This window comes from Manis pentadactyla, chromosome 8 (genome assembly GCF_030020395.1).
Source record: "Manis pentadactyla isolate mManPen7 chromosome 8, mManPen7.hap1, whole genome shotgun sequence".
NCBI classification, from domain to species: Eukaryota; Metazoa; Chordata; class Mammalia; order Pholidota; family Manidae; genus Manis; species Manis pentadactyla.
The window spans coordinates 129423671-129449528 of NC_080026.1; the positions used below are offsets into that span (position 1 = coordinate 129423671).

Consider the following 25858-nt stretch of genomic DNA (forward strand, 5'->3'; position numbering starts at 1 on the left):
TGCCCGTCATGGCTCCAGGAGGGCTGGAGAAGGGATGGGGCAGCCCGGGCACCCACAGCCTGGCTCAGCGTCCTCTAGAGGGGCCTTGGGAAAGATTGCTCACCTCACCGAGCCTCAGTTTCCTCATCTGTAAAGTGAGGATAATAGTAGCATCTGCCTTTGTAGGCTTGGGTGAGGATGAGATAAGTATAGTCCATGCCGAGAACAAGGCAAGTGTTCAACCAAAGTCAGCCATCTGGCCGCAGAAAGTAAACTGAGAATAGTCGTGATTGTCACCGGGATCACCAGCATCACCCACCACGTCCTCATCCCCACTCGTCTGATATCGGAAGGAGCAGCTGGTTCTGATGATCACAGGGATGTATTCTTCAAGCCCCACGGCCCTTCTTGGAGCCCTGGACTGTATAACACACGCCCCTATCTGCACCCGCCTTCCCCGAGTAGCAGTGTGGGATGGGCCCGCAGAGCGTGGGCTCTGGAGCAGGCTGCCCAGGCTCCAGTTCCAACCCCACCTCTTACCATCCGTGACCTTGGGCTACTCATTCCACCTCTTAGAGCCTAAACATTGCCATCTGCAGAATGGGACAGCAGTAGTCTCACCTCCTGAGGCCGGTGTAAGGATCACGTCAGTCCCTGTACAAGGTGCTTCGAGCAGTGGGGGTTGTTACTATAACTCCTTTATTCCTAGAGTTCTATAATGACATTCACAGCAGCTTACAAAGAGCCTTCAGATGCAGGTGCCTTTAAATCTATTTTACTGAAGATGTAAGGCTCAGAGAAGTTGATGGGTTGGCCCTGGGTCACACAGCAAGGGCCTGGCAAGGCTGGAACTTGAATCCAATCCTTCCCTTAAGTCCTTCACCCTTCATCCACTCAGCACTCCCACTCCAATAGAATCCTTCAGCTGTGGCTACTGTCTTTTGTTTTACTTGCCTGTACCCAGCACCTGAAATGGAAAGACAGAAAAACAAACTTTTAAAATCCATGTGCTGACTGCAAAGAACTTATGCCCCTTTGAGGGCATTAAGTTGTTGAAGCCAGCAGGGCAGGACCCTGGTCTAGAAATGCCTCAAATGCCTAATAGCACCCGCCTTACCCTGCTTTGTTTTTTTTTCACTAGCAAGCTCACAGCCTGTTAGTGCTGTACTGTTGAAATATTAAAGGGATTTTTTTCCCTCCCAAGGTTAACCAAGAAATTCCTCGGAAATTGTATTACACTCATTTCCTCTAGCAGAGGAGTCCTGCGGTGATGTCGGCCAACTGTTTGTTCTCCGTGTATCGTAAACTGTTAGGCCCGGAGGCCTTCATGTGGTTTCGAGGGCAGCGAGAGGAAATGCCTCCTGGGGCCACATGGCGGAGGCAGGCGCATGGCAGGTTTCTCTATGGCACAGGCTGCTCATGTGTGGAAACAAGATACGGAGCAGTGGAGAGTCCTAGAGTGGGGCGGCTGTGGGCTCCCAGCAGGACTGGGCCCTGCTTCCTGAAGGAACACCAGGGAAGAGAGAGTGAGCCACGGGCACGTGAATTCCAGACAGGCGGGCCGGAGAGCACCCTGGGGCTTTCAGGGCTGTCCCGAGAGAGCAGTGTGCTGCCAGAGGTGCCATTTCCAGTGAAATCCGAATCCTCTTCAGGACCCAGCAGCCAGAATCTTCAGGGTCCACAGAAGATTCACTCAAGAGCTGCTGGTGGCCAGAGGCTCATGGGTCTTTCTCAGGTTGACCCACTTCTTTGGGCCAGTTTAGTCTCCTTCCTGTCCCTGCCCTGCTCAGGACTCTGGGGTGGGTTGGGAGATGCTCAGAAACAGTCCTGCAGATCCAAGAGCCAGTTTTCACATCATAAAAGCAGATTCTTTACCCATTAAAGTATCTTGGCCATTGTGAATAACGCAGTAAACATGGGGGTGAAAGGTGGTGCATATATACAATGGAATATTATTCAGCCTTAAAAAAAAAGAAATCCTGCCATTTGGGACAACATGGATGAACTTGGAGGACATCATGCTAAGTGAAATAAGCCAGACACAGAAAGACAAAATAGTACATGATCTCATTTACTTGTGGAATCTAAAATGTCAAATTCATAGAAACAGAGAGTAGAATGTTTTTCCTTGGGGGCTGGGGGTTGGGAGGTGGAGGAAATGGGCAGGTAGGTATGGGTCAGGGGGACAGTTTCAGTTGTGCAGGATACATAAACTCTGGAGATGTAATGTACAGCCTGGTGACTATAGCATGTATAACATGCCTGCAATTTGCTAAGAGGGTATATCTGCAGTGTTTTCACCAGAGAGAAACAGACGGGGACAGAGAAGGAGGGAAGGTGAGAGGGGGAAATGGTTAAGTGTGATGTAGTGCAATGTTAAGTAGCTTGATTGTGGTGATCATTTCACAATGTACACATTTATCAAGACATCAATTGTATACCATTTGTCCATTTTGCCTCAATAGCTGAAAAAAATAAAAGCTGGTTATTCTTAGCCAAACAGGCCTATGATGAAACACCACAAGCTCTCTTTAACCCAGAGTTCCTGCGGGCAACTAGGTGACTGTTTACTCCCCCAGTCCCATCCTTGACTCATGATCAGAGGGTCTGTCTCGTTAGACGTTATGCATGGCCTTAGATAATTAAAACGGGGAGTCAGGAGAGACAAAGTGATTATTACTTCATAAATGCAGCATAAATACTTCATAAAATTTGGCAGACAGGATCCTCTCATGTTCTGGAGCCATGGGGGCTAGAAATATAATAAAGGGGGCCCCCAGGGCTGGAGGCTGGGAACCCACGGTGATTGCTGAGACCAGCGGCCTGGGCCGCCTGAGTAGCTGGGGGCACAGGCGTGGGTCCGCGGGAGGGAACAGCTGGGCTCCTGGCACCAGGGAGGGCCGGCCGGCCTCCCAGCCGAGGTGTGCGGGTGTGCGGGGGCCGTGCTCTCCTTCGTGTCCTCCGAGGGACACCGAACCTCTGGCTTCTGGCCCCCTTGCCTCTCCCAGAGGACGCAGCGTCCTTCTGCGTTTTGCCACCTGGTTTTCATTTGGGAGCCGGAGGGAAGGACACGAAAAGTTCAGCGAGCAGCTTCGGGTCGCGTTCTGCAAGCCTCTGCTCTTCCCTTCGAGCAAGCCTGGGATTTGAACACCAGCCCCGGAGCAATTCCTTGAGGGTCGGTCCGCAGCGAGGATTCCCGGGGCCCCCAGAGGCTCACACGGGCTGCTGCCACTGCCGCCGTGTCCGGTTCGTACTGGGTCTGCATCTTCACACCATGAGACCAATGTCCGGTTCTTGCTTTTTTTCCAGACAACCGGTAACCAAAAACACTTTCAGGCAGTACAGAGTACTCGGAAAAGGGGGCTTCGGGGAGGTGAGTGAACATCCGTGTACTCAGTGGAAAGTTGCCATATTCTAGCCACCTTTTCCATCCCTCTGGGTCCGCTTAAGTGTTTCTCTGCAGGGCTTGGGAGCGAGTGGCCGGGTGTTGACCCCCTTGGTGGAGGGGGAGGGCGAGGCTCGGGGTCTCGGGAACCTCCGCGGTGTCTGGGGTGCGCAGGGAGGTTGTGGAGCAGCCCTCGGGGTCTGAGGCCCGCGAGTCAGAGGTGCTCTTGGAGCCGGCCTCAGGCAGGGCACCGTCTGGAGATGAGAAATGGGTACACTTGGCTGTGTTTGGAGGGAGAAGCGAGGGCGTGAGGGGCCTAAGCAACTTGGCCTGATGATGCTGTTAATACGAGCTGTGGTCTATGCGATCTTCCCAGTACGTGAGGGAAGCCTTGTGCCCATTTTAGAGATGTGGAAAGCTGAGGTTCAGAATGGTTACGTGACCCGGCCAAAGTCATATGACCAATAGTGGGCAGAACTGAGACTAGAACACAAATGCTGTGCCTTCCATTCCTCTGAATCAGGAAATGAGGGTTCTCAGGGGCCTCCAGTTACTGGCCCCAAAACTAGCCTCTCTTGCCAGCAGCTGGTGCTTGAAAGTTGTCCCCAGTTAGCAATGGCTGCATCTGGTTGGAAGCTTGGCCCCTGAGAGACAGACAGTACTTTAGGCCTAGGCCAGTCACCTAAAGAGTGGTGTAAACACTGATTCTGCACCTTCAGGGCCTAGGATTACCCAGGGGTGGGAGAGGAATTTAAGCCAGGTCTTGAGGGCTGACCCATGGTGTCAGCAGGCCCAAGGCCAGGGGCCAGCGTGTCCTGTGGCTGGGAGCAAGGCCAGGCTCGGGCCCCATCGGTTCCCAGCCCCCAGTCCAGCGTCCTGGCCTTGGGGGAGCTTGGGGCTGGTCTTCACGCGTCCTCTACTTGGCTTCTTCCTTGCACCTCAGGTCTGTGCCTGCCAGGTTCGGGCCACAGGTAAGATGTATGCGTGCAAGCGCCTGGAGAAGAAGAGGATCAAAAAGCGGAAAGGGGAGTCCATGGCCCTCAACGAGAAGCAGATCCTGGAGAAGGTCAACAGTCGGTTTGTGGTGAGTGTCCAGGGCCCAGGGATAGGTTCTGACCCCCGAGAAGGGGGTGGTCCCCCAGGCTGGCTGGTCCCCTGGGCTGAGGGAAGCAGACTGCAGAGAGGTGTGAGCTGCAGAGAGGCAGCCAGATGCTCCCTCCGACACAGGGCACCTCGTGGTCTAACGTGTCCTGTCACTAGAGCTAGCCTGGCTCCCCTCTAGGGGTGGGACTGAGGCCTGTGTTCTCCAGGACCTCTTTGCAAACCCCTCAGGGGACAGAGGGGGCCCACTCTGGGCCCGGCCAAGGAGCTGCCTCCCCACAGAGCACCGCAGACGGGTCTCATCTCGGGAGACGTGGGAGTCGCGTCCTAGAGAGGTGCCCTCTCGCGTGCATTTATGTGACTGCTGCGGCTAGGCTCTGCTGCAGCGACAGGCTAAGGCGCAGTAGCTGAAAACAGCAGAGACTGTTCTGTCGCTCACATAAGGCGCGGTCCGATGGAGCCACCCTCCTCTACCTTACACCTCCGCCATGGACAGTCTTGAAAGCGTGTGCTGGGCGTTTGCTTGGGGACTGCCTCAGCCGCAGGGACACTCCTCAGTCCCACCCACAGCCCGCTGGCCAGAGCTAGTCGCTGCAGGGACAAGCCAACTGCAGGGAAATGCAGAGGAGAAGTACATGGCTGTTTGGCCAGCTCTAAATGTCTCTAAAAAAAAAAAACCAACATATGTACAAGGTAAAACTTCCAACTGCACAGGCAGGTACAAAGTAAAAATAACAGCCTCCTTTTTAGAGTAACCATTTCAACCTGTTTGATTCACATACAGGCCTTACTATTTTTTGTTACTGGGATTTCACTAGACATCTTACACTGCAGTGTTTTTCCCTTTAAAATGTAGATCTTTTTCTCTACTCAGACCTACAGCTGCACCTCTTTTTTTAAGCTGTGCACAATCCCCTGATATACAGGGAAGAGAGAAACCCTAGCCTGTGCAACCTATCCCCATGGATAGAGATTTTCTGGTGTTTAAGCCACTGTAAACAAGGCTGCCGTGTCCATTCTTGAACATCCCTTTAGCACGGTTCTGGGAGTGTGTCTGTAGGATGTATTCCTGGCAGAATTGCTGTGTCAGAGGGTGTGTGCATTTTCCATTTGGTAGCTGTTCCCAAATGGCTCTGCATGAAGGTCGCCCCAATTAAACTGCCAGCTGCATGTGAGAGCAAGAGATGCCCTCAGCTTAGCACTTTCGTCATTCCCCAGAAAGGGTGTGCTTTTATAAGGTGACGCTCAAAGGGGACAGAAATGTGCATTTCTGGGTTTCATCCCAGGCTGCCCCTGAGCTCCCCGCACTGTCCAGTGTGAACCCGTGGGCAGCATGAGGCTGCTGTGCAGGAGGCTAACACCAGCCCGCATTTTGGCCCTAGGCCTCTTCGAGTCCAGAACCTTCCTTTGAGCTGCCAGCCCCCCTCAGTAGGGTCCACTGGTCACTGCCTCCATGCACCCCTAGGGCCCTCATCACTAAGGGAAGGGGCAGGGCTGGCTCTTGTAGGGCTTGGTGATGGTGGGTCCTACTTGGGGAAAAGGCCATGTGCTTGACAAACCCGGGGTGGCACATCTTCAAGGAACCCTCCTCGACTGCACTCACCCATGGCCCCTGGCAGGGAGTTCTCACCATGCCTTCTTCTGAAGCAGGTGTTGGAGGGGGGCAGCACAGATGTGGTGCCCAGCAAGGCCCCAGAGCTCTCAGCTAGGCGGCAGTCCTGTCTCCTTTCCTTGGAAAATCAACTCCTGTTGTTCCTGACATTTGCATGCAAGCTTTATGGCCCAGCCTGTCCCCAGCCTGGTCCATGATGGCCAGGTTACATCTGTGCCAGCTTCCTAAGCGGAGAAAGACGAGTACCTCCCAGTGTATTTTGCCTCAGACCCAGCTCCGCCACCTCTCCTGCCTCACCATGGCCTCCGTCCCTACTGGGCAGCTGGTCTCCACCAGCAAGTGACAGGCCCTTTCTGGGGATGGTCCCTTTGGCCAAGAGTGTCCTGCATGCAGGAGGAGACAGTCTTTGCCAGGCTGTTCCACGTCACGAAGCCCTAGCCCACTCCCAGTGTCCCTGCGATGAGCCCCCAGCCCCAAGAACATCACGGCCCTGCTTCGCTTGACCAGGCGCAAGGCAACACACAGTTTTCACCACCTGATGCATCACATACATGCTGTGGCCTCTGTAAGTGCGTGGACACCATCCTGTCAGGATCCCCACCTCCTCACCCGGAACCACCAAATTGGAAACTGTGAGTCCTTCATCATCCCAGAGGGCAGCAGGCACTGACTCCAGAGGGCGTCTCTGAACAGGGGAGCAGCCTGAAGTTGCTGCAGCTCCCTGCCCAGCACCCCAGCTTCAAGGACCCCGAGGAGGAAGAGCAGAAGCAGGTGGCAGTCACCAGAACTTCACCACCTTGCTGTCTTGTGCCCGCAGGTCAACCTGGCCTATGCCTACGAGACCAAGGATGCGCTGTGCTTGGTTCTGACCATCATGAATGGGGGTGACTTAAAGTTCCACATCTACAACATGGGTAACCCCGGCTTCGAGGAGGAGCGAGCCTTGTTCTACGCGGCAGAGATCCTGTGCGGCTTGGAAGACCTCCACCGCGAGAACACCGTCTACAGGTGAGCGGCCGCCGAGTTCTGATGCTGGGGTCTTGTTTGCAGAGTCAAAGAATGAACTTAGCAAACACCCAAGGTAGGAGAGCCAGGGAGAGGCTTTTTATTGAGAGATACAGTGAGAGGACAGAGCTCCTGGCTCATACCAGGAGGGGACAAGAGAGCCCGGGGTGGTGCATTGTCTAGGGTATTTACAGGCAGTTGAGAGACAAATGGCTAAGGATGCAGACCTGCTAAGTGGTCCCCAGATGTTTATCTTTGAAGAGACACTAAGTTTCTTATCAGTCTTCTGGATTATTTTGCAGAGTTAACACAAGAAATTTACTGCTCTGATTCTTTCCCAGAATAGCAGCTTCTTGGTCTGGGAGCGCATTAATCAAGACTGCCTGTCCTGCCCCCAAGGTGGGCTGGGGTATTGTCTGTTATGTTAAGAAACCTGTTTTTTCTTTCTGGGTTTTAAAATGCTATCTTATGTTTAAGATGGAATCTTTCTTGCTTTTATTATGTTGTTTGTGACTGGGCTCGCATGCTATATTAATTGCCCAGGTTATATATGACTTGATTAGGGGCTGGAGGAGGAAAAGCAGCATCTGGGCTACGTTAAAGAAGATAAGCTGGGCCTTTTAGGCTAAAGTAGATTTTACAATAGCCTCATTTAATTGACACAATGAAGACATGGGCTATGCTGACATATTTTCTCATCTGGGGGATGTTCAAACATTCCAGACCAAGTTACTCCTGGCTTTTTAGTTTTAACTAATCTTCCTGAAGAATGCTTATATTTCTAGTCTGATATTTTACTTTAGAGAATTAATGTGACTCTGACTTTGCTTAATTGGTTAATACGGAATTTTGGTAGGGGTCTTTTTCCAGAGGCCCTCACCCTACTCTGACTACACCCACGGTCCCTGTCTCACTCCCGTCCAGTCTGAGTGGGTGGGGCTGACCTTCCACCCCTGGATGGGGCAGTCACCCTGCCCTGGGGCAAGGCCTACTCATCGCCTCTGCAGAAGGTGCCTGAGTCGGGCAGACACCCACCCTGGAATTGAGTAGGTGAGGTGGGTTTTTTAAAGGGCTGGGTGTGAGTGATGTTACCCCGAAGTTGAGGATGGGCCACGGCCACCACTCCCCTCCAGCCCGGTGCCCGGGTATGCAGTGGAGCCTGGTGGCTGTGGTCTGGACCTGGCTCCTGGAAGACCTGAGTGGGATCACCTCCACAGGCAGACATCCAAGTGGACCTCAGTCCATCCCATGGTTTATGGGACCAAGTGTCCAGATTCTGTGAGCAGCGGCCTTCAAACCTTTCTCGCTGAATTTTGAAAATCACTCAGGGAATTTAAAAAATCTATATGTGCTCATCCACTTGAAGCAGACATCTGCAATAGTCTATTATATGTTAAAATAGTGACTAATGATATTTTCAAATTGAATCATGTTCTCACATTTTAAAGGTATCCCAGTGGAATCTAATTGCTGTAGCAAATTAATTTCCACCATTATCCATATTAAAAAGTTCATGAAAACACTAATGGGGAGGAATTTTCTATCATTTTCTTCTCCCCTCCCCTCCCCTCCCATATATTGTTATACTCAAATATCTTTTGCGTGAAAGTCTTTTCATTGACCAGCATTCAGCTCTGAAAGAAAATGGATATATATAAGATTTTTTAAAAGTTTCCTTTGACCAGAGGCTCTGTTAAAATAACTTCTTCTGTTGAGTTGCCGTTATGATTAATACTAGTAGATCCCACTTCTAATAGGACCCCGTGCAGGGCACCACAGTAACAGCAGCCGTAAAGTGTCCTTAACACGTGATGTTAAGGATCTAGAAATGCATTTTCTTGAAACCACCAGTTCATGGGAACCCCGAGGACGGACCCAACAACCCCTTAGGCACACACTGCAGTTTGAAGGCCTTTGCTGGGAGCTCTCAGCAGAGATTATCTTAGGAGTCCAAGAAGGTTTTGAAAACAAAAGGAATGGTCTAGATGGCATGCTTTTCCTGCCACACCATCACCCCGTTTATGCTTTTGTTTTGTTTTCATTCAAGTGAGAAGAGAGTCAGAAAAATTTCCCTAAGGCCTGAAAAAAGAATCCTCCACTTGGTTGCTTTTCACTTTGAAAAAAAAAAAAAAGGCAGCGCTCTGAGCTCTAGCCCTTCCTCTCGGGGGGAGGAGAACCCCAGCGCCTCCCCAGCCTCGACCACTGGCCATGGCCCCTCCGTGGGCTCGGGTGGTGGCTTGTCCCCACTGGCCAGCTCTCTTTCCAACCCTGTGGCCACTGGTTTACTGAGATGATGGCTCTTGCCCCTATTTGGAATTGTTAACACATCAAAGAATGCAAATTAACAACAGCAGCAAAAGTGTTCTGTAATAAATAACTACATACAAGTACTGATTAGCACTTTGTGAGGCTGCCACATAGGGTTGGGCCCATTCACCACTCCTAGGAGGGCAGCTGCCATCAGTGAAATAAATGAAGCCAGTAGGTTGAGACCCGGATCCTCAATCCAGATGCCCACGTATTGTTTGCCCAGTGGTTTCACTGAGTTACACACACGGTTTTCTACTGGCTGTCCTTTTATCCATGGAGAAGACCTTTCGCCGGTAAAACCAGACGCTTCTGCTGTCTCTGCCCCATACTGGTGTGGGGGCGGCGGGGTTTTCATGAACATGACCGTGTCATCAAAGAGAAGAGAGACCTTGGGGGTGGAGGAGGCACCGCATCTGCAGTGTAACCCTGCTGGAGTTAGGGGGTGTCCCGGCCCCTGGGGGGCCCCATCCCAAAGGGAGCCTTTCTCCGGGAGCTGCTGTCCTTCTCCCTACAGTCTTCTGCTCCAGTTCTGTAGCCGGTGCTTTGTTCTCAGTAACTTCTCTTCCTTCCTTTCCAGGCCCTGCTCTGCCTTCAGGGCATCCTGAGACCTCAGGATCTTCCCGGTCCTGGGGGGTGGCGGGTCTGTCACCACAACAGCCCCCAGGGCCATCAGTGTGTGGACAGGTGCCAGGAGTGGCCTTCACCTAACCTACTTCCCAGTCACCCACCAGGGAGGGGAAAATGCCTGTGGCAAATGGCAGCATTTGCTTTCAATTACTGGGAGGAGTGAAATTAGCCCGAGATGGTCCTGAGCGAGAGAGACCAGACAGCCTGAGCCCAGCGGTGGGCAGCACACACTCCAGGGGGTCAGCCAGATGCCAAGATGCCCTTGTGCCCAGAGGCCCACACTCACAAGCACGTGATCTTTTCCTTTCAGAGATCTGAAACCTGAGAACATCCTGTTGGATGATTATGGTGAGTTGGGGAGTGGCTGGGGAGATCCTTTTCCTGCTGCGTAGCTGAGGAGAGCGTCACAACCCAAAGGGGTGCTCAGACAAGACAGTTTAGGGGGAACCACAGGCAGCTGCGAATGTGTTGGCATTATTTGTGCACCACCATTGTTATTTTCTTACGTGTGTGTGCATGTGCACATGCATGAATAACAAGATAAACCACAGCGACCCCTCACTACTTTACCCTCTCACACGTGGCAAACTGCTTTCCCATCTTTTATCTGACTAGATCTGCCCATCTCCGCAGACAGGGCAGGGCCGGCATCCTTGAGCACGTCTCACAGATGATGGTATTGATGCTCAGAGGAGCTGACCTGGCAGAGTCACCAGGCATGATCAGGTGCCCCCCCAGCGTGCCCTAGACGTCAGGCAGCCCCAGGCAGAGGGGATGGACAAAGGGAGGCAGGTCGCTGGTGACCCAGAGAGAGGTCTGGGTTTGATGCTACCATGTGGAAGAGGGGTCAGGGCCCAGGGCCTGCTCAGGTGAGCCCAGGGCCCACCGGGGTTCTTGTTCCTGCTGGGCTCAGAGCCCTGTCCACAACTGATCTGTGCCCAGCAGCTGGAACCACGGGCCCTCCTCCCACTTCCTGCCTCTGTCTGGGCCATGGAGCCAGGGCATCCACCCAGCTCCAGCCTGGCGGGGGTCCCTGGCATGGGACCCTGCTGAAGCCAGGCTGAGGGACTCTGGTATCCACAGACGGAGACGTGGGGACAGTGTTCCTTCCTACAGGGTCAGATGTGGCCATGGCCCCACCTAGGTGGGCCACCAGGCAAGAGCCCAGCACGGTGTCCTCTCGGCCTTCGGGGGTCAGTGCTGGGCCAGGGGCTCCAGTTCCATCTCTCAGGCTCCGAGGGGCCCAGAAGGCTTTGCTTCTTGTTTCTCTGAAGACCAACAAGGCAGGCCAGGGTGTTGCTTCCCAAACGACTTTATAATTTTTCCCCTTGAGCAAATTATAAAATTTCAGGAGAATCTCACACTTTTCCCATGAAGCAATGCCAGAGTCAGGCCACGGCATTTCAGACTATGAGCTCATCTGAGAGGCCCACCAGGGCATTTCACGGGCAGGTCAGCCAACATGCAGTCCAATCCAGGCATCCTTTTGCATCTGTGTTTTTCTCCTAAAGAGTAATAATTCGCCCATGTCCTCTGACACCTAACACTCCCACGGGTCTGCAGTCCCCTAAGAAAGCAGATTGGAGTCCCCCACTTCATGGGACATTTGCAAACACTGAGGTCCACATCCTCGGGGCATGTGGCAGGTCCGTGGCCCAGGCCAGGGTGGGTCCACACAACTGCCCCAGGGACCTGCTGAGTCTACTCTCCCCTTTTAGGCCACATTAGGATCTCGGACCTGGGTCTGGCTGTGAAGATCCCCGAGGGAGACCTGATCCGTGGCCGGGTGGGCACCGTCGGCTACATGGGTGAGTGGGGGTGCGGCCCCTCCCCAGCCCACCACGTGGAGCCCCTGGTCCCTCTGTTCATCTCTGACCCAAAGTCAAGTCACAGCAGGAGGGCAGGGGAGCATGAGGGCCCAGGGTGTGACTTGACTACACTGAGCTCTCAGGACCTGTGGCCCCAGCCCACCTGCATCTCCAGGCCAAGCTACTCTGCTTGTCAGTGGGCAGAGCTGGCCGCCAGTGTGCCAGTCGGAAGGCTAACTGAAGTGGAGGCCCGGGGATTTGGTAGACAGCCTTCAGGGAGACCCTCGGAGAGGAGAGAGGTCATTAGGAAGGACCCAGAAAGGAGAGGCGCTGTGACACGCTTCAGGCTGTGTCACCAAGCACAGTTCTAAGTAGAGACCAGCCCTGGGCTCCCTGCCTGGCCTCCCCTGAGCCTACTCCAAAATCATCATCATGGGGGCTGCAGGGAAGAGACCTGGAGCTACACCCGGTCCCCTGGAATCCCCCTTCCAGTCAGGGCTGTCCCCTGGGCTTCCTCCCGCACAGCTCACCCCAGGAAGTAGGGGGCTCTGAAAGCTCTCAGGGATGTTTCTATCCTCCGCCAGGGTCATACCGACAGCATGTGCACAGGGTTCTGTATGTTGTCTCGGGTGCTGGAGCCTGATGTTCAGGTTGCATGACCTTCGGGAACCCGTGCAGTATGTGTCTGTGTGTACCCATGTGATGCTGAAAGATGGTTGATAGATGGGTGGGTAGGTAGGGAAACCTACTGGCACACCTTTGTATGCATCTCCTCATGAAGCGTGTTGCGAGCATCTGCATGCACAGCCTCTGTTATGTGTTCCTGGGCACATGTGTGGACTCATTTGCCTCAGGATGTTTGTGGCCTGCCTGATGATGTGAAACTGTATTTTTGACACTTCTCTGATGAATCTAGAATTCATTTTATCAAATTAGTCAGAAAGCCATAGTCAGGGAAGTCAGAAGTCAGAGAAGCTGTTTGAATTCCAGATAGATAAAAGATCTTCTTTACTTTGGGTGGACACACCTTCAATCTTTGACACAAACACATGTGCAGCTCCTACTATGTGCCAGGTGTCACACCTGTTACTGGGACACAGCAGTGAATGAAGCAGCTCACATTCTAGTGGGGAGACATTAAGGGAACAGGCTGTTTCCATGCACTGTGGTCAGGCTTCTGAAGCCACAAAGTCCTTTGGGAGCACAAAGGAGAGCCATCAGGGCAGGCTCCCTGGAGGAGGTGGTATTTATGGCAGTTGGTGTAGGAGTCAGCAGCAGGGAGCATGTCCTGCCGTGAAGTTCCAGGCCTTCTGTGAGCAAGGCCATCACTCCTGAGTGCAGGATGCCCTGAGGCCCAGGTGGTGTGAGTTACAGCCCTGGCCTGTGTGCCCAGGCTCTGTCCTACCTCCAGCTGTCTCTCACCTTCCTCACTCCTGCCTCTGCTCCCAGCGCCAGAGGTCCTGAACAACCAGAGGTATGCACTGAGCCCTGACTACTGGGGTCTGGGCTGCCTCATCTACGAGATGATCGAGGGCCAGTCGCCGTTCCGAGGCCGCAAGGAGAAGGTGAAGCGGGACGAGGTGGACCGCCGGGTGCTGGAGTCGGAGGAGGTGTACTCCCACAAGTTCTCGGAGGAGGCCAAGGCCATCTGCAAAAGGGTGAGCTCCTGGTGAGCCCGCTGCCTCTGGCCACGCGCCCAGCAGTGTCTCCCCTTACTGCCCCAGCTAAGAACAAACAGGCTGAAGGGGACAGACTCAGGGTGCCAAGGTGTGAGTGGGGAAGCCACCAAGCCAGGGGGACAGGCGCTCCTTGCTGTGGACTGGGGTGGTCAGCAAAGGCTTCCAGGGGAATCCCTGGGGTGGAGGCCAGGAGATCCTGTGACAAAGGAAGGGTGCAGAGGCAAGCAGTGTGAGACCCCCACGTCCAGCTCTGTTGGGGGAGTTCAGCATGGGGGAGAAAGGAGATGATCCCAGCTGGTTCCCCAAGACACAGAGGGTCTAGGGGCAAGTCCCTGCCCTTGACCTTGGCCCCCTGCTCCCTCCAGCTCTGAGCCTCTGGCCACTGGCTTGAGTCCAGGGACTGCAGGTGGTGGCTGGTAATATTACTAGTTTGAACTCTTTATAACAGAGTTTCCCACCCACCAAATAGAATACTGGTCCCATCAGCCTCTACAGCCAGTAAGATCTGGTGGCCCGTGGCAGAGCACGTGTGGGGAGTGACATTTAGACGGCTGGGTGTGCGGGGCCGGGTTGGGGGCTTGAGAAGGAAGGAGTGAGAGGAGCCCCCAGAAGGGGGTCTGGGAGAGGGTGCACCCCTGGCCCGAGGCCCGGTTGCAGGATGGCCACTTCCCGTTCCCGCCTGCCTCGGGTTCCCAGGTCCCACCAGCACTGCCAGGCACACAGCTGTGCTGCACCCCCACCACGGGCAGCTGCCCTTGAATGCCAGCCACGTGGGACAGGAGGGCCTAAGGGTGCAGCTTCGCGCACTGCAGCCCACAGACTTCCCTCTCCCTGGAGCAGCACCTCTGCATAAATAGCTAGGCTGGAGGGTAGAGAGGAGCAGGCCCCAGGAGCTGATTACAAGTAGCGAAGTTTCTGTTTGCAGAACCCTGAGGCTACACTCTCTGGGGCCCAGGAATGGTCTGGCATAGCTCTGCAGCCCCAGGAGGCCCCCTGGGAGCTGTCTACCACTGCATGACCACTTCCTCTTACCAATCAGTCTGATGTCACAGAGCCATGGGAAGGATTTGGGGCAAGGCCCGCCCTCCAATCACTTCCGAAAGAAAGCAACTGTAGATCTGTCACTTATGTGTGTGAGGCGCTGAGAGGCACAGTGGACACACGCAGATGCAAACCCAACCTGCATGGCCTGTGGGCCAGTCTGCAGCCAGACGCTTGCCTACATGCCCAGGGTCCCCTTGAAATCCAGGTAGTCACAACAGCCAGAGTTGGGGTTGGCAGGCAGGAGGAGGAAGCCAGCAAGGTAAATGGAAACGTGGGGTCTTAAGGTATCTGAAACCTGAGGCGGGCATCTATCCAGCGAGACCAGACTGGGGCGAAGGACAGAAGAGGGAAGTCATCTGCCATGGTCAGAGCCCCACCAAATGGCCCAGGTCAGGGTTGGGGATCCAGAGAAGCAAGTCTTGAGAGACTCCGACAGGGACATGAGCCGTGCTGAGGGGACAGAGAGGCAGAGCAGGCTCCCTCCCTGCCAGCAGTCATCCTGGGCACCAGCTTTTGGGGGGGGGGGGGGGCACTGCTTTCCCTCTGCTGCCCCCTGGTGGCCACGACGGGAAAGGCAGTGGCTGAGCCTGGGGCTCTGGGCACACCAGGGTCTGTGGGTGCAGAGGGTCGAGCGGCCCTGCATCTTGCTCTGCTGGAAGAACCACCAGAGGCTCTGGCCTTGCTCTCTCTTCATACAAATGCCCCTGGTCTCTTGGGACTCTGGGCTTGAGTTTCTTGTGTTCACCTACCCACAGCCTGTCTGTCAGGCTTGCCCTGTCCCCCCAAAAGGTATCAGCTCAGGACACAGGAGGGCCTGAATGTGAGGAGACCATGGAGGCTTCTGGGCTATTCTAGGCTCTGGCAGCTCTACCCTGCTTGCCTAAGAAGGCCACCCACCAACAGCAAGGAAGCTGGTCCCTGGTCCCTCTTGGCAGCCACAAGGCCCTTTCCACTGCCCTTGGGGTCCAGAAATCCATGCATCTCACTGCCCTGTTCCCTGGGTTGGTCCAAGGCCCGGACCTCAGCCCCCATCTACTGTAGGTCCTGCTGAGTCCCAACACTGGTCCTTCCCCACCTGCCTCCAACTGCCTCCCTCTGGTCCTTCGCAGACCCACTCCTTCCAGCCCTTCTAGTCTTCCTCCTCCAGGAAGCATACTCCACCTGCCCCCCTTGCCCGGCTCACACCATCTCTCCCTCTTGCTTCTCCTGGTACACACCTGACATCTTGGTTGCAAACAAGCAGCATGTAGGTGAGTGTTTAGTTCCACCTGCATGGTGTTTTATAAAGAGGTGAATGGTGAGTTAAAGATTTAAAATTGGAGAGATTACACATAAAAACGTGGAGTTTCTGGCCTCTCTTGAAAAAAAGCAGAAGCCCTGGGCACTGGCCACCATTGCTGCCTGGTGAGAGCTGATGGGCACCTGGCACAGCCCACCCCTTGCGTTTATTGTCCTTGTCCATGTCATCTGTCTGGCCAGCCCCCACAGGCGCTAGGCTCTGCAGCTGGGAGGTCCAGCCCCCAGAGAGGAGCCTCACCTCTTTGGGACTTCTCAGAATAAGGAGGAGCTTGGGCGCAGCAGAGCCCAATTCTTGAAGCTTTTGTGGAAAAGCAGAGCCCCTGGAGAAGAGGCTGAGGCCCCACCCACCAGCCCACTGGGCAAAACACACCTGGGTATTGGTGGACCAGAGGGTGACATGTGAGCAACTCTCACAGCCTAGTCCTTTCAATGTTGTGACCTGGTGCTTGCCCCTCTGCGCCCTTTGATTCCTTCGTCGGAGGGGGAATAGGAGTGGTCCTTCAGAGCCTCCCCCAGGAGGCCCACCCACCCACTGACTCTCCCCTGCACCCCCAGCTCACACTGCAAGCAGAGGGCACAGGGTGTTGGTGCAAGAAGGGCAGGACTCCCTCTGCAGTGCAGGCTGCCCACCTTGATTTTAGTCTCAAAGCAAACAGTAGGTTCCAGCTGCATACAAGGTGCGATGCTCCATGGGGCAGGGAGAAAACAGACAGACAGGCTTGACACTGAGACTTCGGGGGAGGGGCTGACGCCCTGCCTGCTCCTGGTGGCCCTCCCCCATCCCAGCACACCCGGCTGCCTGCTCCTGCAGCTGGCCGCCAATTCCTGTTCCTCTGGCACCAGGCATTGTGTCTGTATTGCCCTTAGGGGCCCTCTGAGCATGATTTTTGCTGAGGCTGGACCCTCAGCGTCCTCTCAGCACAGACGTGCACACCTGCCAGCTCCAGGTCTGCAGCATCCTTGGGGCCAGAGGCAAGGAGCAGGAGAGACCTATAGGTGTGGTCCCCGCCCTTTGTAGCTTACCTGTCACGGAAGTGCCAATCCAACCGACAGCAGTGGGAGGAGCAGCCAGCCTGCCCTGGAGGCTGTAGGCATCTAAGCTCACAGTGGCTCAGGAGGCGACCCTGAAACAGGCCCGAGCAGGGTGGCAGCGTCCCCTGGGTGCCTGGGGGTGGTGCAGCCGCTGCAGAGGCTGGTGGAGGGACATCTGGGAGGCTCGGGGCACATCTGTGGAAGGGCGCGACCACAGGCTCTCCAAGCCGCTGGTCCCTCCAGCCTCTGGGCAGGAGGAAAGGCCCACCTGGCATGGCCTCTTGGGGCTCTCTTGTCACAGCTGCTCACCAAAGACGCAAAGCAGAGACTGGGCTGCCAGGAGGAGGGGGCTGCGGAGGTCAAGAGGCACCCCTTCTTCAGGAACATGAATTTCAAGCGCTTAGAAGCCGGGATGTTGGACCCCCCCTTCATTCCAGATGTGAGTGGCCTCCCCGAGCAGGACCGAGCCTGGACACCCCTCCTTGCCTTTGACACAGCCCCGTATCTGAGCAGGGCCCCCGGTCAGGGGCTGCAGAGACCCGTGGCAAGAGGGGGCCTCCACCCTCCAATAGCAGACATGTCCCCAGTTCTGGGGGTCCTCTGCAACCACATCCTGGCGTCATCTCCTCTGAAGTCCTCATCTCCAGACCCCCAGGACTCCTGAGTCCCTGGAAGGCCTGCTCCACCGACCTTGAACTCCTGAAGGGTGGGGCCAGGGCCCAGGGGATTCATCCCTGAGAATCCTGGCATAGTGCAGCCCCCAGTGTGCGTGCACTGGGTGAGGGAGGGATAAGATAGTATATAAAATGTAATAAAAGATGTTTCTGTCATAGCAACAGCCACTCCTGGTTACCACGCTTACAGGTGCCGTGTTAGCCCCAGTGTGCAGGCGAGGAAACTTGAGGCCCACAGGGATCTGTGACTTTCCCAAAGCTCCAGCACCACTGCTGGGTCCCCAGACCTGGTGGCAGGGCCTGGGTGCTAAGCCCCCGCCCCTCACCCCCCTGTAGTGTGAGGAGAGTCTGTGGGGGTAGGTCCTCCTGGGACACCCTCTGTCGGCTGCATAGTCCAGTGGCACGGCGCCCCTCTCACGCCCTGGTCTGGCCCTGGGTGCCCATCCTTCCTTCCCTCTGTGGAGGGCAGACCTGGGGCCCCAAACTGCCAGCCTTCGTTCTGACCAGATGCCCTTCAAAACGTTTCCATCAGCCTGACCTGGGGGCTTTAGGGGAACAAAGACTACCTGATGATAAGGGCGAGGTGAGGGAGGGGGCATCCAGAGGTGCCCAGGAGTGTGGGCTCACAGAGAAGGGCCTCCCGCCAGTCCGGGCCCAGCCTGCAGAGACGTGGGGTGCCTGCGGTGTGTGTGAGGGGGTGCGGGTGGGGGTGCCTGGATACCCTGAGCTCTCATTCCACACGGGCTGGGCCGTGGCAGATCTGAGAGGGCAGCTCCTGTTCTTGGGGCAGGGGGTGGCCTTGGGAAGGTACCCCCTCTGCTCCTGCATCATGACCCCACGGCTGGGCTGGGGGCCCCGGACACTGGGCAGGGCCCTGTGTGACCGACCAAGCACTCTGCCTGCCTCAGCCCCGAGCCGTGTACTGCAAGGACGTGCTGGACATCGAGCAGTTCTCCACCGTGAAGGGCGTGAACCTGGACCACACGGATGACGACTTCTACTCCAAGTTCTCCACGGGCTCTGTGTCCATCCCCTGGCAGAGCGAGGTGAGTGGGGCAGGGTCTCCAGCCTCCACCCAAAGGAGGGGAATCATGAGGCCTGGAGGGTCTGGAGTCCCTGTGGCCTGAACTGGTACCTGGGGCCGGTGATCAGGAGGGACCAGGGGGCCTGTCTAGATGCAAGAACTTTGGAAAGAAGAGAAAAATGGGGCAGGAGCTGGAGGCACAGGTGTTGGGGAAAGTTGGAGCAGGTTTGGATGACAGGGGAAAGGTGGGGTGGAAAGAGGGGCTGAAGTCCTGAAAAGGGGAGAGTGTCTGGAGCATGTGGGTGACCTGGGCTTCTGCTGGGTGAAGGAGATGGGGTGTGGGTTTGGGGCCCGGACCCTGAGCGCAGCCCTGCAGACGGTTTCTGCTTTCTCAGGGCCGGTGGCATGCAAGGCCATGGGGGGGCCAGGGGTCCTGGGACCCCCAGCAGGTGGAGAGCGGGTGGGGGACCTCTTAGGATCGGGCTCAGGGTTGGGTGTCCGCTGGGATTTCAAGATGACGAACACAGCCCCTCACACCACCACCTGTGTTTCTGCACCACTTCTCCAGATGATAGAAACAGAGTGCTTTAAGGAGCTGAATGTGTTCGGGCCCAACGGTACCCTCTCGCCGGACCTGAACAGAAGTCACCTTCCAGACCCGCCAAAGAAAGGGCTGCTGCAGAGAATCTTCAAGCGTCAGGTGAGAGCCCCTGTGCCCGGCTGTCCTGGCCCACATGCTTCCATGATCCTAGTGGCAGAGTTCTACCCACTGGCAGGGCCTGAGGGGGCGGGGGGGGCTCTGGCAGCCTGGAAGGGCCATGCAGCCTGGCTGAAGCCCCTGGAAACCCACTGGCTGACGGATCCCCAGGGCAGAAGGACAGGGCGGCCCAAAGGTTACCCCTCCTGGAGGTTTCTCAGCCTTGGCACTACTGATGTTGGGTCCCTCTGTCGTGGGGCGCTGTCTCATGCGCTGGGGGATGTTTAGCAGGGTCCAGGCCTCCACCGACCAGACGCCATTAGCATCCACTCCCATTATACTAACAAAAATGTCTCCAGACATCGTCAGTGTCCCCTGGGGGCAGGATTGCCCCAATAGAGCACCACGCCCTATGTGGCTGTTGTAAAGACTTGAGTTCTGTAGGGAAAGATGTAGCACAATAAAGCACAAGGGGCTGGAGAGGGATTCCCCCAGAACCTCCTGGCTCTTGGGGGGACCCTGTAGTTTGATGCTGTGCCCTTAGCTGGCAGCCTCTAGGAGCCTGTCCCTGCATAATGGTTGGTGTGACCCACATGGAAGAAATGTCCCAGGAAGGGCCTGGCAGGCCCATGGAAATGAGAGACCCCTGGGGCCCCCACCCCATTTCGTGACCACCGAGGCGGCCACCATAGCCTCCGCCCCTGGCCTGGCCCTTCAAGAAGCCTCACCCCCCTGCTGGTCCCACAGCCAGGTCCTCACGTCCTGCCTCCCCAAGGAGAAGAGAAGGCGAGGCAGGTGTGGCTCTGGTCGCCAGGCCCCCAGCCATGTCCCCTGATGATGGGGTGAGCTGGCTGTTTATGGTCCTCTGCTCTCAGCCAGGCTCCATGCTGGGGGGCTTCTCTTAATCTGCGTAAGAGCCTTCACGTAACAGTTCATTCATTCAGCCAATGTGTATTCAGTGCCTACTATGTGCTGGGCTCATATCTAAGGACTTGAGATGCATCAGCAGACAACACCGGGGTCCCTCCTTTTGCGCATCCTGGTGAAGTAAGCCAGGATGTGCTACCATTACCCCATTTTACAGATAAGGAAACTGAGGCAGAGGGGCAAGGAACTTGCCAAGGTCACCCAGCTGGTGAGCCCTTGTGAGGGATCTGGGAATAACAGGGCAGGGAATGCAGATCAGGCACATGGAGAGAAAATGCAGACTGAGGCCAAGTTTGCAGTTTTATCTAAAATCTTCATGTGAGTTTCACACTCTATTCTGTAATATACCCATGTTTGTGTACTGTAAAAACATAATTTTTAAATGCTTCCACCCAGTAAAATCGAAGTTCCAGAAAGAAAGGACCTCTGCCCTCCCCACCCCATGGCAGAGCCCCCCCAGGTCCTGGGAGGAGCACTTCCTGTGGAGGCTCACGGACCCGGGTTCAAATCGGGCCTGACGCGTCTTGGAGGTTTACTGACCCTCGTGCAGCCCCCTTTGCTGCCTGCAAGATCAGATGCTAGAACGGGGCAGAGGAGGAGCGAGGCGGAGGACTGTGGCCCTCAGCACAGTACCCAGCACCCCACCGAGGGAGCAGGCGCTTCGGCCTCTCTCCTAATCCCTGTGATGTGAAGGGCGCGCACTCCCGGGAATGCGGGGAAGGCACCAGGAGCCCTGAGAACAAGCAGCGTGGTCCCGGGCCAGGCCCTCCCCAGAGCCCTTCACGCACAGGCCCTCGTTTCATTCTCTCACCAGCCCCGTGCAGAAGACCCTCTCCTCCCGCAAGACAGGCGAGGCAACCACGAGATTCAATAACCTTCCCGCAGTCACTCAGCTAAGTGACAGATTTTAGGATTCAAACCCAGGCACTCTAAGTCCGGGCCTGAAGACCTAACCCTACGGGAACTACAGGAGGGGCTCCTCCTCCCTGCCGTGGGTTTCTCATATCTCCACAGCGCTTCCCAGGCACCAGGTGAAGCCTTCTGCCCCAGGGGGTGGCCTCTGGCCCTGGGTCCGCAGGGGGTGATGCAAAAGGCCCCAGAATCAAGAGGCGGAGCTGGAGGGCAGCCCCTGACCATGGCCCTGAGTTCAGACTCAGCGGCCCCTGTGATATGTGGGCCCCACGCTTGGTCCGTGAGGACTGACTCTCCCTTCTGCCCCCTTCCCAGCACCAGAACAATTCCAGGAGAACGCCCAACTCCAAGACCAGTTTTAACCACCACATAAATTCAAACCACATCAGTTCCAACTCTGCCGGGAGCAGCTAGTTGCAGCTAAGCTGGGCGTCCACGACGGGACCGGCACAGACTCCTCTCCTCAGACGTGGACCCTGTGGGCAGGGAGCCCTCCGGAGCTGGGGAAAGAGGCCACCCATCCCTCCACCGGGGGCCTCCAGGTTTCTCAGAGAGATTTCCACTCAGGTCTGTTTTCAGAGGTGGCCCTCGAGCCGAGGCAGATTGGAGTTGTCTCTGTCGAACATTGCAATAGAAATCCAATTGGATACAACTTGCACGTATTTTTAACAGCGTCATAACTAGAACTGAATTTTGTCTTTATTATTTTTAAAGAAAAGTTTTGTAAATTTCTCTATTGTCTCAGTTTACATTTTGTATATTTGTATTTAAATGAAAGTCAGATTCTGAGGGTGTATATTTTCTGTGCAGCCACTGTTAAGCCATGCGTTCCAGGACATTTTAGAGTCGGGGGTGGGGTGGGGGGGTGGATTAAAAAAAAAAATGTGACTCAAGACTTCCAGAGCCTCCAATGAGAAAATGTTTCTATTAAATGTAGAAAATGATTCACATTTTACTTTTAAAGGATTGGTTGTATCCATCTCTATAACCTTTCCCTGATAGCACCATTCTGTTGACCCGTAAGGGCCTGAATTCAATGCCCTGACGCACGCGGACGTGGCCCCGCCGGAACGCCCCCCCTGCTGGGGTCTTGGGGGCTGTCTGGGGCCGCTCCCTCGGGGTGCGCACCTCTCCTTCAGAGGCTCTGTGGCTCCAGCCCTGGCCTCCTCTTCCTCCCGGAGGGCAGCTGGTACGAGGAGCTGTGTGTCTTCCGCACAGTGGTCTCTGGGCTTCTTTCTAAGCAGGTTCTGACTGCTAAAGCCAGTTTGTTTTCAGGAGGTTTGTGTTGGGGGATTTTTGTTTTATTCTGTTTTTAAGAGCAGCATGCTAATGATAAGGAGTTAAGCAACTTAAGGTGTTCCAAACCCTTACTCTGTGGACGCACCAGGGAGCTGGGGCCAGCAGGTGTTCTGAGTGCATCTATACAGTGGGAGGGAGGCTTGGCCCAGGACTCCAGGCACGTTCTGGGGTCATGGGGTCTCGGGCATCACAGGGCCCCACAGATTCACTGGCCCAGGGGGCATGGATGGGGAGAGGGCTGGGCTGCCTAAAAAGCTCAGGACGAACATTGTTATTTCCTGGGAGAGTTGGGACAAAAGCAAGCTGTACTCGGATATCTCAAAATTTCATGCACAAGCACTTGGTGGCTTTGCCAGACCGGGCTCCTGAAGGCAGTCCCGGGCCTTTTGAGCATGGCTGTCCAGCCCCAGGGTGCCAGTGGCTCCCCTGGCTGCCTCTACGAGGTGACAAGGAACAAATCCATCTCCCCTCCCCTCCCAGAGAGGGTGAGCAGCAGCTGGCCTCCCCTGCTCCCCTGCCTGGTTGAGTCCCTGGAGACTGAGTCGGCCTCAGTCAGAACCCGGTCTCAACCACCTGGCAACTGCCAGGGTTTCTCCCAGGGTGGGCCCTGTATCAGCATCTCCCATCAGAACGCAGGTTCCTGGGCTCCCCGCCAAACCTACAGCAGGGGATTCCCTGGGAGTAAGGCTCAGGAGTCCGCATCTTTGAGAAGCTCTCCGGATCATTCTGATGTGCCCCGGAGAAAGAACCACTGCCTTCGGCCGTCAGTGGGGCTTCGAATGTGATCGTCCCAAACTTATTTCTCTAGGAGAGAGTGACAGGCGTGTCAGCCTCGTGTCCCAGTTTCTGTGCTCTTTCCCCGAACTTTGCCAGTGGGTCCTGGGGCCTGTTGCTAGGAAAGGGCTCATTTTGAGGTCATTTTGCAAACAAATGGGAGAGAAGGAACAGTTGGGCTTCCCTCCGATCCCAGTAATGCACAGTATTGTTTTCCTCTTGACCGGCTCTTGTCCCACAAGGCTTCTTCCCTTCCCTTTCTTGGGCTGTGCACAAGACAAACACCAACAGCCATATTCAGCTTTTGCCAAGAAGTGGAAAGCTCTTTGACCAGTATTTTAAGATCCCCAAGCTCTTGCTGACCCTCCTTTCTTAAGGAAAAGGAAAGTCATCTAACTGGGACTGTCACCAGCCCAAGCCACCAACCTCCTGTCCAGAAGTTTCCTTCCTTTTGCCCAATTCATAGCAGTCCAGCCATTTCACCAGTGTGAAGGAGCAGTCTCTGTTTGTGCCTCAAAGCCACACACTGTCCATTTGCTGTGGGAATTCCTGCCTCAAAGAGCAAGGGGAAAAAACATAGATCTGCCTCGTGTGTTTCCACACCGTGAAAGCTCTAATGATGCTAAAGCACCATCTTTGCGTGACTCTTAAAGTAACTGGCGTCTTCCTTTGCATCTGCCCCCTGTCCGCACTGAGTGCTCTTAGGACGGGGGGTCAGAGTCATTACCTTTCAGTCCTCTGCTCCTTTTGGCCCGCTGCTTTGTACAACAGAAGGGAAGCCTTCATTCAGAACAGTGCCTGGGACTCAGCCCTCCTCCCCACAGAGCCTGTGGGTCAGCATAGGTCCTGTCCACACCCCTCCCTTTTTATTCCAGCTTGTTTTCTACAGCTGCATTTTTTTAAAGATATTTTTAAATTAAAAAAACTCACCTTCCCACCCACCCCTCTGTCCAGGATGAGGCCTCTTTGGACAGTGAGTGCATATAAACCTTTTACACCGCATTTGAGCTCTTCACAGAAGGGCCTTGCCCCAGGCGTGACGTTCCTCTCGCAGGACGTTCCTGACTTGTGCCTTTGAGGTGAAATGCAGGGTCCCGCAGAAACCTCTCTGCTTCCCCTCTCCAGGAGAGCAGCGGCTGTCCTGGGTGGGGCAGGGGCGGTCTCTGCCTTGATCACCATGACCGACGAGTGTTTTCTGAGCCCCCTGGGGTGGGGGTGTTCCTGAAGATCACCAGTGATATCACGAAGACCCAGTCCCCGCCTTCACTGAGGGGTGGCACCACAGCCCACATCAGCTATTCTCTACTTTCTCTAGGCCAGGAGCATCACTTTGTAAACCGTGAGGCGTCAAGGCTGCTTGCTTGCACAGTTGCTAAGTGTTGCTGTGCCTTCGGTGGCCCTCCGAGGGCTTGCTCGTTTCCTGAAATGCACTGCTCTCGACAAGTTCTTGGTCTCAGAGGGGCAGGTGGTGAGGAGGCCGTGCCGCAAGGAAGAGAGTGGGTGGCCTGGTCACACCTGACAGGCAGCCTGCTGGGACAGATGCTGGTGAGTTCTGGGGACACCCAGGTGAACACTGTCTTGGCATTGAAAGTCGGATGTGGCCGCTTACCCTCGGCCTAGGGAGCCTGCCTAGGTGGAAGGCCTGCCTGCCGAGAAGCCGGGGCTCTCCAAGCCTCTCCAAGGAGCCTGCCCACTGGGAAGCCCCTCCTCCTCGCTCCTCCACACCCCTGGCCTTCCCCTGGCTCAGTCACAGGTTTGTCTCCCACTGACTTTGTCATGTGAGCTGCTGACCCGGACCTCAATTTGGAGAGAGCACCGCCCGGAGCCCAGCATCTCAGGTCTCACCAAAGGGACAGCAGCCTCGTGGACAACCTGCAGTCCACCGAGCCAAGGAGGAAACGCCAGCCGGGGTGACATCTGCGCTCCTTGGTGTCCATGTGAGCCTAGGAGGGAACCTCTTGTGGGTGTCTCCTGTTCTCATAACCCCACACTCTGAGATAGGGCCTCCTAACTTTTTAGCTTTTGCTATGGAAAGAGAATGAGTGTGAAATCTTTGTGAATTTTGAAGCAACCGAGCTGAGTCATGAGCAGCAGAGAAATTGCATCTTTCTGATCACAATAGACCACGATGCAAAGCCTTGGCCCCCAAGAATCCTCCAGCACCTGCTTTCAGAACCAACCATTCCAGCTCTTGTCGCTCAGCCCGGCAGAGTGTGCAGGTCGGAGCCCGCTTGGGCCCAGGCTGTCCCCTGGGATCTGACTTGAAAGGCTTGTGCTGGGGGCAGTGGTCAAAACATGTGAAAAGCTGGCTGTCCCCAGCGGGGGAAGACGCTTCCCGAGAGAAGGACCTAGATATCTTTCCCGATCTATCAATAAGTCGTCTTTGTAATAGATCAAAAGCAAATGTTTTTAGAAAAACTTAGTGGCTGTTGGTAGTGTTAAAATAATAACCTAGTATCCAAAGGTTTCTTTTCATTTTTTTTCAGGGAAATTTTAACATTGATGAATGAAAATAGTTCCATTTTGGAGGTCATTCCTGAAGATAATGGCTTTTGTTCTCCTGCTGCTCTGAATCTTTGTACGTTCTGTCTAATGTGTCACAGTGCTGCTCTATCTAGATCGAACCACTGTTGTTTTTTTAAGAGAAATAAATTCCTTAATGAAAACAAC

The 25858-nt window shown here is 55.2% G+C and overlaps 1 protein-coding gene across 7 annotated transcripts in view; it reads left to right on the top strand.

The window, feature by feature from the left end:
* The window catches only part of GRK5 (G protein-coupled receptor kinase 5), a 204280-nt gene extending 182433 nt beyond the window's left edge, over window positions 1-21847 (top strand). For 5 of the 7 annotated variants that reach the window (XM_057506389.1, XM_057506386.1, XM_036899096.2 and 2 more), the window contains 10 exons: window positions 3289-3352; window positions 4308-4448; window positions 6895-7085; window positions 10330-10367; window positions 11738-11827; window positions 13277-13485; window positions 17183-17320; window positions 18464-18601; window positions 19148-19279; window positions 21431-21847. In XM_057506389.1, coding sequence (XP_057362372.1) covers window positions 3289-3352; window positions 4308-4448; window positions 6895-7085; window positions 10330-10367; window positions 11738-11827; window positions 13277-13485; window positions 17183-17320; window positions 18464-18601; window positions 19148-19279; window positions 21431-21529 — 1240 coding nt within the window. In that variant the 3' untranslated portion in view covers window positions 21530-21847. Of the gene's footprint in view, window positions 1-3288; window positions 3353-4307; window positions 4449-6894; window positions 7086-10329; window positions 10368-11737; window positions 11828-13276; window positions 13486-17182; window positions 17321-18463; window positions 18602-19147; window positions 19280-21017; window positions 21238-21430 lie in introns of those variants that run through there. The other 2 variants (XM_057506387.1, XM_057506388.1) reach the window with 2 other exon arrangements.
* The last annotated feature ends 4011 nt before the right edge of the window (window positions 21848-25858 follow it).